Here is a 14067-nt window from a genome sequence, read left to right as displayed (position 1 = left end):
TTACCGTATTTTTTGTTTTTATCCACCTGAAATTGCGGAAAATGGAGAACTAAATGTCTTGGAAATAAGGTTTCTCTGTCTACCCTCCGATACCTACGTAACAAAATTTATAACTTAATTTAATACCTGTGTATTTCTATAGTAAGTACTTAATCAATAATATGTTCATAGACTAAAACATAAGAAAATATATTGTTTCTACGGCGTGGGGCGTACTAATGGCGTCATTAAGTTCGGTTAGATACTTTTACCAGAATATCTTATAATAAATGGCGCGCAATATGTATCGATATTAAGAGAATGAAATGAAATGAAATGAAAGACTCGAGACCTTTTCCGTTAATTTTATAAGCATTTATTTAATTTATATAAAGAAAAAATATCGGAATTCATATAAGAAATTGTTATTGATTAATTTCAAATATATTTAAATCCTTTATAATTATTTAACGAATAAAGTATTTTATAATATAATATTAAAATGTATTCTAAAAACATAACCCTCCAAAAATCATAATATATCATTGGAATTTAGAAAAAATGAGAACGAAATTTACGCATGTGATAACTGCCACAAATAATAAATGAAACACAAAAAATATATATAATAAAATATATTTTATTCACGTTTATCTAATACCAATTTCAATTCCCTGACCAGTCGCTCGTCTGTAATGTAAATATCATTTGACCCCATATTTATATCTCCATCATCGGTGTTTTTGGTTAATTTCTTTTTACACGAGCTGTGAACTATTGGAAATGCTTCAATAACGAACTGTTCTACATTTTTCGAATTAATTCCTGAACCAGGCATTATAGAAATTTCGTGACCATGTTTTGTTTTGATACGTTTTAGTGTTTCTACAGCTTCACTAGTAGTAACCAAAGGTTGAAGTCCACTCGTTAATAGTCTATCAAAACCCAAGTTAATAATATCTACGAGCGCTTCATCGGGATGTGCGCAAAGATCGAAGGCTCTATGAAACGTCACTGGCAGGGGACGAGCCATTTCTATCACTTTACCGCAATTTATTTTATCAATTCCTTTTGTATCAGTTAAAGCGCCAAAAACAAATCTATCAACGCCCATGTCTTTGTAAAATTTGATGTCAGACAGCATAGTCGTCATTTCATCATCAGTGTAACAAAAATCTGAGCCTGGTCGACATCGTATCATCACATTGACTTCAGTACACTAAAAAAAGATTAAAACACCATTAAAATTTATATATGTTGTAAATTGTTGTTATGATAAACCTACAAACGCGACGATTGTCAGTTCGACTCCCGATACCGACAATATCTATAATTTCTCTCTTAAATTCTTTCTCTAATAAATTCTCTCTGGACAATATCTATATCTATCATCATCATCTCTGCCAAAACCCAATGTTCCAAAAATTGGGCGGAATGCTGGGAGCAGTGAGCAAGCAGACACTTGATACAGTGTGAATAAATATATAATACCAATTCTAAAATCTCCTTTACAAGACCCGGAGAGGGAGTTAGGCCTCCTTCATTCAATGTACTACACACTTCTAGTTCATCAGCACCACCATTAACTGCATTCCTAGCTGACTCCAAGCTATCTATGCATATTTCGAGTTTAGTTCCTGCAACAAAAAAATTAATTCTTTTTTCTATTAAGATATCCCATCATATAAAAACATAAATGTGAAATGAACCCAATGATTTCCCTAAAGGGGTCAAAAGTAGCTTGAAATTGTTCAACAATACACATGGTGGTATGAGATGTCAATTTTTTTTACTTGGTTAAACATGCTAGGATAAGAAAAAGGAACAAGATAGAAAAGTGAGGCAAAGCAAAGGTCCTTATGTATCGAAATTGAAATATTGCAAATGTTTTTATTGCTCTTTTGAACTACTAAAAAGGATGTTTTTAATTATTTTTTTTAAATATTTAAAAAAAATTGTTGTTTCAAAATTCAATCAAAATAACTGTTATTGACTAACCTGTAAACTGAACTATTATAGGTACTTCTGTAACAGGAGCATTTCTTTTATGTTGCTTATAATAACCTGTAATGACAAGTTTTTTTTTTGAGAAAACAAAATCATAATTATAGCCAAAACAGTAGAATAATATCTACAACAAAATAATGTGGGCATATTTAAAAAAAGGACTAGCTTATAAAAACAGTTTCTTCCTGTACAGGTGAAATCTTTCCTCTACAGATGAGTAGGCAAACACTCCGCCAGTACTTTCTATCCAATTTTCAGGACATTATTTATTGAGTGGACCCAAATAAATATATAACATATCAAATTTTACTTTAAGATAAATTGATAAGATAATTTAAATATAATCATTGCAATGATATTCAAGGAAAAATAAATAAAATGGCACTTACAAAGATTAACTGTGGGGTAAGCAGTTTTAGCCAATCTTTTGCTGTATGGAAAAAGAAAACGGCCTTCAAAATGCATGTTACAGACATAACAATTCATATATATATACTGGTCTGTTCTGCCCTCTAAAAAACTTCCCACAAGTGACTTCCATTGCTCAAATTTCCCAAACTTTCCAGCTTGTGATGGCTTTGGAAAGCGATGCAATGAACCTAATAAAAAAGTTTTATCTTTCATATTCATGTATTATGTATTAAGCTTTTATAAGTCTCAATTGTTTTATTATTTTAAGGTTCCCACTATGAATGCAGGATGCATCTGACAGGGAAGGTAAGGCAAACTAGCGTTAAGGCATCACATTTCATGTTAAGAAGCAGAATTTGATATTGGGCTTTGTTTTCTTGCCGGAACAAGGAAATCAAGATATTTCATTTCCCCAAATGGGAAGGAACCCCACAAGTGTTGCATTCTTAATCAAATGGTATCCCACTGCACCATGATGACTGAATAATTTTATTATTGCCAGTTTTTGTATTTAGGGCAAAAATAGAACTTGAATCATTGTATTGAAGTTATTATGGTATTATCATGATTATAAATAATGTTGAAATATAACATATACTTACTGAAATTTTTGCATCCAAACATACATTTGGCTCCTTTTGGCATTTTTGTATTAGAAATAATCAATATTTCTTAGGAGAACACAAATATTAACTCTCAAGTTACAAAATATGGTCGTAAGCAAAAGTCGTTTACTTTGTCATAATATATAAATAAAAATGTGTATGTCTATTACTACTTCATGTAAATGATATACATTAAATTTCGTAATTTATATAAATAAGATTTGTGTCGATCAAAACAAATATTTTTAACGTGCTAACTGTTTGCCTTATTTTTCTGGCTTTTGACGTGCCCGTCTAATACAATTTACTTCGTCGATGTTACGCAGGATAGAGCAACACACGTTACTTGGTTAAATCTTAAAGTAATACATTTAAAACGTTAATTAAAAATAGCTTATTAGTTGCTCCACCGCCTGAAAAAAAAACGCTAAATGAACATAATCAGTTGATACTGTCAGTCACCTGTCAGTAATGTCAAATGTCAATAGAGACAGTCAATAGACAACACTTTTGAATTCGCTCCATAATCAAAGAAAACTGGATTTATCTTACTTGAATTTCTGTTTATAATTTACTTGAGTAAAGTATTAAAACTCATATCTTAAAATTTTCACCTTTACGTATCTCTGCGTATAGTTAAATATGATGGACAGATGTACAAAAATAAATGGCTAATTCCTACGTTACATACGGTGCCTAATTGCCTATTAAAAGCATCACTGGTTTAATTAACATATAATTTTATTAATAATTAAGTATAAAAACAATATTTATGCAAATTATGTTTTGTATCATTGCACATAATAATTCATAATGTTTGCCATAAATAATAAAAAAAACCGAATCTTTTTGACTTTAGCTTTTACTTCATTAATAGCTATAGTCTATTATTCCTTTTGACATTTCACATCATAGGACACGCGAACGTAGGCAAAGTATAGCCGACGTTCGCTGTATTTTAATAGGTATTATAATTATTTTATGACCTTAATATATTAACTGAAGAGCGGCTCAATTTTTACCATGTGCTAATTATAAAATATTAGTTTCAAATATTTCATATCTAAGCTTACATTGAGATATTGAGGTTATATTTGTGTTCTTGTTAATCGTGGCATATTGAAGAAAAATTGTATGAAAATTGTCCGGTAACGTCTTTCATTTATATCTAATATCCCTTTCTAATTGTCAGTATGTCTCGGAAAAAAGGCTTTGAGGAGACTGATAAATTAACTCGTATAGCGATTGTTAATGCCGATCGTTGTAAGCCTAAAAGATGTAGACAAGAGTGTAAGAAGAGCTGCCCAGTGGTACGCATGGGAAAGCTTTGCATAGAAGTTACACCCAACGATAAGATCGCAACAATATCTGAAGAGCTTTGCATTGGTTGTGGTATTTGTGTCAAGGTTTGTCAACATTTTAATCTATATTTTTTTATTTGACTTATTAAAAATTATTTTTCTTGATTTTCTGGCTTATTTGTATGATTAATTCATAGTAACAATTCTAATTATTTCAGAAATGTCCTTTTGATGCTATAACTATTATCAATATTCCATCAAATTTGGAGAAGCATACAACTCACAGATATTCTAAGAACTCTTTCAAACTCCATCGGCTGCCAATACCTAGACCTGGTGAAGTACTTGGTCTTGTAGGACAGAACGGTATTGGTAAATCTACTGCCCTTAAAATTCTTGCTGGCAAACAAAAGCCTAACTTAGGGAGATATGCTGTAAGTAGAAATGTATTAAATTAAAAAATATATAAATTTCTCAATCACTTGATACAACAACAACAATCTTGAAAATATAGTTATATAGGTACTTTAATAATAATGTAAAGAGAGATGTGTGAATTGTATAAAAAAATAAATTTTATTATAGGATCCACCAGACTGGCAAGAAATTCTCTCTCATTTCCGTGGCTCGGAACTCCAAAACTATTTTACTAAGATCCTTGAAGATGATCTAAAGGCACTTATTAAGCCTCAATATGTGGATCAAATTCCAAAAGCTGTAAAAGGAACTGTAGGGCAACTCCTTGATAAGAAAGATGAGAGAAAAAACCAAACTCGGATATGTGCTATGCTTGGTAAGTTTACATACATTGCTACTAATTATATAATAAAAAAAATCAGGCTTAGTAATTTAATATTATAGAAAGGTTGTTGTAGCTTGACACCAACTTCAAAATTGTAAAGTCTTTGTGAAATTATTTTTCATTTTTTAGTGCATGTTTGTAGTTGGTTTTCTTTTTGTTAAAAAATTATTTATTTTTATTCCTTCCTTCCTTATTTTTATTTTATTTTATTAACAGATCTCTCGCATATTCGTGATCGTGAAATATCTGCATTGTCCGGTGGAGAGCTACAACGTTTCGCTTGTGCTATGGTGTGCATACAAAATGGTGATATATTTATGTTTGATGAGCCTTCATCCTACTTGGATGTAAAGCAGCGCTTGAACGCTGCCAGGACCATACGATCTCTCATTGACCCTGATAAGTGAGTATATGAAAATCTATACTTATAACAAAATTGTAACAGATTGGTGTCTGTTCATAAAAGATATATAAGAAGAAATGTTATCGGGGCTTTTAATAATGTAATGGAACTAAAATCATTTCTTATTGTCTGTTTATCTGTGCGTTTGTTCACGCTCATCTCAGTAACGACTTAGTTAATTGCAGTTTCCATTATTGTATTTTGGCAAGCATCTTGTTACATAACTTTTTTATAGGATTTCCAATATATTTTTTCAATAATAAATCTGTACTTAACACACTAAAAATATTAAATATAGCGTTTTTTATTACCAGGTTCATTATAGTGGTGGAGCATGACTTGTCAGTTCTGGACTATTTGTCAGATTTTATTTGCTGTTTATACGGAGTTCCTGGTGCTTATGGCGTTGTTACTATGCCTTTCTCTGTGCGGGAAGGTAAGTAATTTGTTTTTTAGCTCCATGCTGTATGCCGCATACAGCAGCACGGTAAGCCGAGGGCACCTATGGCTAAGAGATGGTGTCCCCAACTCTTCGCCGATTTTTTAAAAATTAATCATGCTATGTTACTGTGTCACAACACCCTCAAATAGATGCAGTTTTAAACATAATTTTATTAAGATTGAGGCCATCTCGGCGCGGCGGCATACGGCGTCTGATGTAAACACCACTGGGGAATGATTCATTTTCTTGGCTCTGGTAAGAAGAAAAAACACGGCATTGATTTCTGCCACTAAACATGCAGTATCTTGAAAATTGGGTGTTGCATCAGTAACAGAGTGTTGTAACACAAGGTTCCCTTGCCCAACCTGCTATATGTAAGACAGCTTGAATATAAAAAAAATAAAAATATTTTATTCCTAGTTCTGCAAGCAAAAGTATGGAATATGGTGTGTCCTTATTATTAGATTCTCAGTGCTATTCTGTTAAATATGTGAGACTGAAGAAAGAAATGTGAAAAACTAATAACATTCTGTGTATTGTTACTCTATTCTATAAACTTTAAAACTAAGCAAAATTATCGTGTTACCCACTTTTATTGTTTTAAACAGCTTCTCTTTTCAGGTATAAATATTTTCCTTGATGGTTTTGTGCCAACTGAGAATATGAGATTCAGGACTGAATCATTAGTTTTTAAAGTTGCTGAATCTGCTACTGAAGAGGAGGTATAAATTTTGATTATTTATATAAAGCAAGCAAGAACATTATTAGTATAATAAAAATACCTAAAACTATCAATGATGACAGAAGTCAATGATTTTTTAAAATCTTTTTTGAGGCCATGATGTTATGGGTTTGATCCTCATTTGGATTTCTGAATTATATTTGTTTTGTTACACAAAGTGTAACATTGAATTGTGATATTGGTCTTGAATTTGGTCAGAAAATTCAAAATGCAGTGTTTTAACACCTCTGCCTGGTGTGGAAACCTAATGTTAAGACAGTCTCCCACTTGCATTCCTCACTTTCGTACGAAATTCTGAGAAATTGCGTGTGCGAGTGGCAGAACTGACCTTTGCCTCATTACCAAAGCGAGGAAATTAAAATATTAAATGTTTAATTTCCTCAAGTGGAAATCGAACCCACAACCTGTCGCCTTTACACGCTTTTACTGGTACGCCACCACGCCCACGACCGGCTAAAGACAAAAATACTTTGAATAACATTTTTATATTATTAAATATAGATCAAAAGAATGAATCACTATGAGTATCCTGAAATGACTAAAAAGATGGGTGACTTTGGTCTCCGTGTTATGCAAGGAGAGTTTTCGGATTCGGAAATTTTAGTACTTTTGGGAGAGAATGGTACTGGGAAAACAACATTTATTAGAATGTTGGCTGGCAACCTTGAACCTGATGAAGGTAACAATAAAACTATTACACTATAAAATTAATAAATAATTTTATAATTATAAATTAAAATTCTAATAATGGTTTAAAAATTATTATCAAATAATTTTTACTTACCACTATGCCTGTGTGTTTGGATTGGAATTATTAAGAATTGAATATGACATCGAAAATAGTAGTTATTTTTTATAAATTCTTTAAATGTATAGTAATGAGAAAAATAAATTGCGATATAGAGAATTTGTTATATTAATAATTTTTCAAAAGGGATTCACTTGCATGAACTACACAATTTAAATCTATATAGTTTTTTCCCAATTTGACGATTTATGGCGCAAATATATATTTATTTACAATGAAACTTTGTAACGCTAAAAAATGGCTTTACTATAATAATCTATGCATGTTCTTTACACGGCCTTTTCTCATAAATCATTGAATTCTTCGATTAAATCTTATTTTAATGAAAAAAAATCACAAAAAAATCTGTGTCATAGCTTAAAAGATTTAATGTACATTGGTGATGTATGAGCTTTGCTTTATAATATTTAAAAATATAACACCTCAAATATGTATGTATTTACAGTTTGCGGAGGTTTAGCACAGCTATACATTTATTTGACTGATTATAAAGGTAGAACAAGAAAAAAAACTTAAAAATAAAATTTAAGATTATTAGAAATCAGTACACAACAATCTAACAATAAAAACATATCAGTTGTTCTACGCCTTACATTGCATTCTCATAATTTTTACACTCGTATTTCCGTTATATCATCAACAACAGCATTGTGTCCGCGATTTTTTTTTACTACTTGGTAACTTAAATTTTTCTATACTTTTCTAGTTTCCTCCAATACCTCACCTGAGAGCAATAGTTCCATACAGACAAAACTAATAATGATAACATTACACAGTGTGTAATGATTTTTGTCTCTATATGTAGTATTTACTTTATATATTTAAGGAAAATTCAAGTAAAATGCAATTAATAATCATTTTATGAACATGTCACTTGCCAACATAAATGGTGCAAAGAAATGACAAAATATTATTTTTATGATTAATAATTATTGAGATTTACATATATTTTTTTCAATAATAAAAGCTTTTTCTTACCGAATTAAAAATTATTATTCAATTCTAATTTTTATATTATAAAAAACTATTTGTGAAAATTATTTTGTTACGTATATCCGATCGTATATGGGTCAAATGTGGCAACACGAATTTCTTATCTGTCAAACTTGTGAAACTTGTCAAACGTTCGTAGAATTTGTGAAATCTGCAAAAGTTATTGTCTTAAACAATTAAATTTTTATTAATAACAAATAATTTACATGCAAGTAAACAAATGTGTTAATTAACTTATAGTTTTCAATAGATTGTTGATGATGTTGCATAGTTGAGGTTATAGAATAGTTGTAAATTTTTCTGTGTATTGATGAATAAAATAACATTTTATAGCCGCAGAAATGGCTAGGACTGATATATTTGATTTATTTTTCCATCCGGTGTTTCAAAAGTGTTTAAAACATGCTGAAGCGTCGATGTCCCCGGAAGGTACAAACAATATTAACAAAATTATAATCACTTAATTTAATTTATCGTCTTCCGTTTATTTATATTCTAATCAATAATGAATAGAGAAACGTCAGTAAAATAAGTAATTACGATTTATTTGGTAACATGTGTGCTAAGTGACCTACATATTAAATAAGCATAATGCTAACAATTTAAAATTGCTTGTATGCTAAAAATTTTTTACATTTGCTTGATTTAAAAATGAGTATACTTTGAAAACATAAATAATAAATATAATGTATGGCTTAGTGGTTAGAGCGCTTGGATCCAAGAGATTCAAATTCTGCTACTGTAAAGTTTTTATACATTTTCTAAAAAAATATTTTTCTTTCCTATAATAACACTTTAAATATATTATTTATTTTCACCATAGTTTTATAATGCACCATAGTTGTTTTTCCGCATAGTGTTTCTATATTTTCTTTCCTATTAATACTTTAAATATATTATTTTTTTTAACATGAGAAGATTTATATTTGTCCAAGAGTGTATTAAAAGATACCCTACAACTTGAATTAAGCTTAAAAATCTACATCATCAATATATACTTATAACTATTTATGATTGTGTACATTGTGGCATGTTGATTATACCTTATTTTTAAATTACATTTCAAGGTGCAAGCCAGCTGCCTCAACTACATATTAGTTATAAACCCCAAAAGATATCACCTAAATCTCAGGGAATGGTCCGTAATTTGCTCCATGACAAGATAAGAGATGCATATACACATCCACAGGTAAATATGTTTTTTTTAGCTTCATGTTGTATTATGCCACCTATAGCAGGGAGAGGCAGAGAAAACCTGGTATCAAAGCATTACATTCCCCATTTTCTGAACATTTTTCCAGACATTAATGTTGAGTGGTGGAGGTCAATGCTGAAGTTTGTTATATTTCACTGTGTGGCTGAATCACAACCAAATAATAGGGCTTAGTGCCTACTACTACTAATTTAAAAAAAAAAATTCTTATACTCTATACTCATATTAATTTCAGTTCATAACCGATGTGATGAAACCAATGAAAATTGAAGAGATAATGGACCAAGAAGTACAAAATCTGTCTGGAGGTGAATTGCAAAGAGTAGCGTTGGTACTCTGCCTCGGCAAGCCAGCTGAGGTGTATCTTATTGATGAGCCGTCTGCCTATTTGGACTCTGAACAACGTTTGGTAGCTGCTAAAGTTATTAAACGGTAAGTGGGTGATTTTGTGTGGTGTTTTATATTTTTTATGTTTTGTTACATAATGATGACTTATTTCGATATTCAATTTGATTATTTAGCTATAAATATTGAAATATACAAGTTAGGCTATAAAATTGTCTTTAAAATTATTATGTAGAGAATTTGATTATTTGCACTCTCAAAAATATATTTTACTTATAAAATGTATACCATTATAATAAAAGATCTTAACTGTAGATGTACATTAGTTAGATGAGCTGTCTTGGTATAATATTAACCATATTTTTTTAAAAATATAAATATACTTAAAGTTAAAATAACAAGCTTTAACTAAAATATAATTAGACCCATTAATATCATTTCATTCAGCTTTCATTTTGTATCTTTTTTTCTCTATATAACAAGTCTATATAACAGTAAATGCATACTCCAAATATAAAGCTCTCACTTTTTAAAAATTTTATATACTATATCGACACATGGTCAGATCCAATCCACTGAGGTATCACATACTCTTCCTTGATAAGTAGACAGTCCAATATTGAGATTTTTTTCAAATTGAAGATTTGATATTTTTCTCTCTTTTTTATTCTCTATAATATTAGTATAGATGTGCAGATTTAATAATAAATTAGAATATAACAATTATTTCTTTTTTTTCCAGATTCATCCTCCATGCCAAGCGTACAGGTTTTGTCGTAGAGCACGATTTCATAATGGCTACCTATTTAGCGGACAGAGTTATAGTATTTGAAGGAACACCTTCGTCTTATGCCACGGCTCATGCCCCACAGTCTCTGCTAAATGGCATGAATAAGTTCCTTGAATTACTTGGCATTACATTCAGGAGGGATCCTAATAACTTTAGGCCGAGGATCAATAAACATTCTTCTGTTAAGGTATGCATGTGCAATGTTTATGTTGTGTTATTATTAAATGTGTGCATATTAGAAATATGTAGTTAAGGTAGGTATAAAATAGAAATGAGGCTATGTTAGTGCAGTTAGACAATCTATCTGTTAACGGATTTGCTGTGGGGAATCTATCCCCATTCTGAGGAGTGGATTATTCCCATTCACAGCTAGTTTATGACAATCAGATAAAACAAGTAATAGCTTTTACTAATGGAGGCTAGAAGAACCCTCATCAGATATCCTATAATTTTAACTTAAAAAATAATTTTATTTACACTTTAAGTTATGTTTGAATAATAACTAATATTCAAGATTTTTATATTGAAATTGTAACTTACTTCAATTATGTTTAGACATACTCAAAAAAAGAAGAAATTTCTGTCTGTCTTAATTATTAAATGTTATTATTAAATTTATTTTACCATTTTACAGGACATTGAACAAAAGAGGGCAGGCCAGTATTTCTTCTTAGAAGACTAAGAGCTGTTGAGAAACATACAATATATAGATATAAATATATATCAGAACTCAACTATATCTGTAACATGTCTGTCACAATGTCGATGGTCTGCCATCTGTGTATTTCCCATTAATGTATTACTGTAATAAATCAATTTTATACAACATTTTGTTTTTTTTAAATATATTTTTGTATATATTATGGGTAGTTTAGGGTTCAATTCCCATTAGACGAAGCGCGACGTTTAGTTTCGTTAATCAACATGCAACACCTGGAAAATTGGGCGGTACTTAGGAACGATCGTCGTTATTGTAGCTGCGGTTGCAATTTGTATAAAATTCGTAATAAAAATCTACAGGGGTCCTTCCTGTGGACCAGCTAACAGTTAAAATTTTGCACGAAGTGAGAACTTACATTACAAATTTTAAATATCCAGAAAGTAAAAACTTATAGGTATTTCATAGCAAAAAAAAATTACAAACTTATATTTGTAGTTCATTTCATACAAAATAAATGCATACAACCCCAAACTAAAGTTTGTCAATATTAGTAATTACTTTTACTCATCATTGACCTACAATCCTGGGATTGGTACGGAAACCGTAGTATGCGTGGCCGTCTCGCACTTGACCGGTTTGTTTAATTAATCAAAATATATAAAATAACAAAACGCATAAACAACATATTCTCATTATTCCTTGGGGTTGTAACTACATAAATATTAGTTTTTTACTTCTAATATCAAATGGTTTACTAAAGTTTTTCCAGAAATTAAACATGAACGATTGCGACCTCAATTTGCTAGTTTCCTTGTAAGACCTCCGGGACTTTATAGCAAATTAATAACTAATTTCTAAGAAATTAAGTAGGCATGTTGAATCTAGAAGTAAAAAGAACATTTTATAAGTAAAAAAATACCTTAAAAGTTGTACCTAATTCAATCATTAATATTTATTTTATTTGAGGTCGTGGCGCGTGGGCACAGGTGTGTAGGTAGGCAGGTAGGTAGGTTCGATTCCCACTCGAGGAAATAAAATATATTAACTTTTTTCGCTCTGGTGTCGAAGCAAAGCGGGCTTTGATCGAAAGGTCCGCTCAATATAAGAACGCGTGAATGCCCACAGTTATGCTGTAAGCGTGTGTAATATTTTAAAGTAATTTACACGCATGGGCGTACCTATTTAGGCGTATTTTCTGGATTGTTCTGGAATATTAATTAATTTACACAGATATATTCGTATAAATGTTGTTTTTAAATATTTTTCGGGGCAATTTTTTGTTAATAATATTTCTGGGAGTGGGTACAGGCCAGTCGGCTCCCCTCTTCCTACGCCATTGTTTATACGTCTAATAATACCCGGCTTTTTTACCTTTTTACTTTTTTAACTTCTCTTTTAGGTATCAATATAAAATTCGGCGGAAAGTGAGGAATATAAATTACTTAATGGGAATGGAGTGTTTTAACTCAAGGTTCCCACGTTCTCTCTGCCTACCATCCTATGTATGATACAATGAAAAGCTATAGACAAATATTAATTTATAAAAGGAATGGCAAGATAATAAAATAAAAAGAAATACTAATAATATAATTTTTATTATAAACTTATTTCGGAAATTATTCATATAAGCTTACGTAGGTCAGCGCCGCGTCACACCGCGTGAAGGCGTCAACATTAAAGTCAACAGTTCACGCGTTGATTCATAAGATTTCGCCAAGTTGATGATCTAATGGTGTGAATAATACTAGTTTAATAATTTTGACTTGTATATGAACATATGTATAATATCTGACCTTGCTACGTAATTTTCCTTTGAAACAGGAATTTTCTTCTCTTCTTTGCTGTTCTAAAAAAATATATGTAATATTATTCCTCTATTACATATATTTTTTTAGAACGCCATTGTGGCAGAATGGACGGAACGGAAGAATTTGCCTCGTTACCAAAGCGAGGAAATAAAAACATGAAATATTTAATTTCCTCGAGTGAAAATCGCAGTTAACAGTCACACGACCCCTGACACACCCCCACGACCGCCCTCAAATCTTAATCTTGTTATTAGAATTTATATTTTATATACTTAAACTAAATTATAGTTTTACCTTTGAATGCATGTATCGTAATTAACTAATTACTAATTATCAATTTATAGAATAAAAATTACAATAATAAAATTTCTACAGGTACTCTTTAAAAACTAAATTTTGTAAACGGCATGCCAAACCACTTATATTTGAAGCTGATAAAAATGCAGCTTCAAATATTTACGTACATTTGAAGGTCATTACACTACAGTAAAAAGAAAATATATCTACAAGAGTAAAACAGATGAATGCAAATCGTCAGCTTCCGCTAACCGTTATAGGAAATAAAAACACATAGCAAGAATGCTAGACATTCCAGATTTTGCAAATATATACGTAATTTACATAGTTTTAGTATATATATGATATGAACCTGCTGCGTGTTCCCTGCGGCCGGCGGCCCCGTAGCAGCGACGCCGGTGACATCATCGTGATTACGTGGTACCAGGGCTTCGGAATCTTTGGTTGATGTGGAAAATAA

General features: G+C 30.8%; 2 protein-coding genes across 2 annotated transcripts; one reads left to right on the top strand and one right to left on the bottom strand.

The window, feature by feature from the left end:
- Positions 1-599: 599 nt before the first annotated feature.
- Positions 600-3434, bottom strand: LOC146536323 (copper homeostasis protein cutC homolog). Its single transcript, XM_085190570.1, has 5 exons — positions 3000-3434; positions 2376-2585; positions 1978-2043; positions 1471-1616; positions 600-1198 (listed from the first exon to the last, which is right to left on the bottom strand). Exons 1-5 carry the CDS (start codon positions 3040-3042, stop codon positions 620-622), a joined length of 1044 nt encoding a protein of 347 aa, XP_085046696.1. The 5' UTR covers positions 3043-3434; the 3' UTR covers positions 600-619.
- A 411-nt stretch (positions 3435-3845) lies between these two features.
- On the top strand, positions 3846-11667 carry pix (ATP-binding cassette sub-family E member 1 pix). The gene is made up of 12 exons (XM_085190569.1): positions 3846-3967; positions 4195-4408; positions 4522-4737; positions 4889-5096; positions 5322-5508; positions 5823-5944; positions 6572-6672; positions 7194-7371; positions 9561-9682; positions 9942-10138; positions 10794-11028; positions 11476-11667. The coding sequence occupies exons 2-12, from the start codon at positions 4196-4198 to the stop codon at positions 11521-11523; spliced, it is 1827 nt and encodes a 608-aa protein (XP_085046695.1). The 5' UTR covers positions 3846-3967; position 4195; the 3' UTR covers positions 11524-11667.
- Positions 11668-14067: the final 2400 nt, after the last annotated feature.

This window comes from Heliconius melpomene, chromosome 9 (assembly GCF_056956725.1).
Source record: "Heliconius melpomene rosina isolate 202511_hmr_F chromosome 9, ASM5695672v1, whole genome shotgun sequence".
NCBI classification, from domain to species: domain Eukaryota; kingdom Metazoa; phylum Arthropoda; class Insecta; order Lepidoptera; family Nymphalidae; genus Heliconius; species Heliconius melpomene.
The sequence above is the reverse complement of the archived record's forward strand: the minus strand, read 5'-3'. Positions and strand labels throughout refer to the sequence as shown.

Bases quoted from the DNA above. Each gene is read 5' to 3' on its own strand.
- pix (XM_085190569.1), top strand. From the start codon at position 4,196: ATGTCTCGGAAAAAAGGCTTTGAGGAGACTGATAAATTAACTCGTATA. The intron at 5,945-6,571 runs GTAAGTAATTTG...TTCTCTTTTCAG, and splicing joins GCCTTTCTCTGTGCGGGAAG to GTATAAATATTTTCCTTGAT. The intron at 10,139-10,793 runs GTAAGTGGGTGA...TTTTTTTTCCAG, and splicing joins GCTGCTAAAGTTATTAAACG to ATTCATCCTCCATGCCAAGC.
- LOC146536323 (XM_085190570.1), bottom strand. From the start codon at position 3,042: ATGCCAAAAGGAGCCAAATGTATGTTTGGATGCAAAAATTTCA. The intron at 2,044-2,375 runs GTAAGTGCCATT...TTGTCATTACAG, and splicing joins TTACCCCACAGTTAATCTTT to GTTATTATAAGCAACATAAA. The intron at 1,617-1,977 runs GTTAGTCAATAA...TTTTTGTTGCAG, and splicing joins TATAATAGTTCAGTTTACAG to GAACTAAACTCGAAATATGC.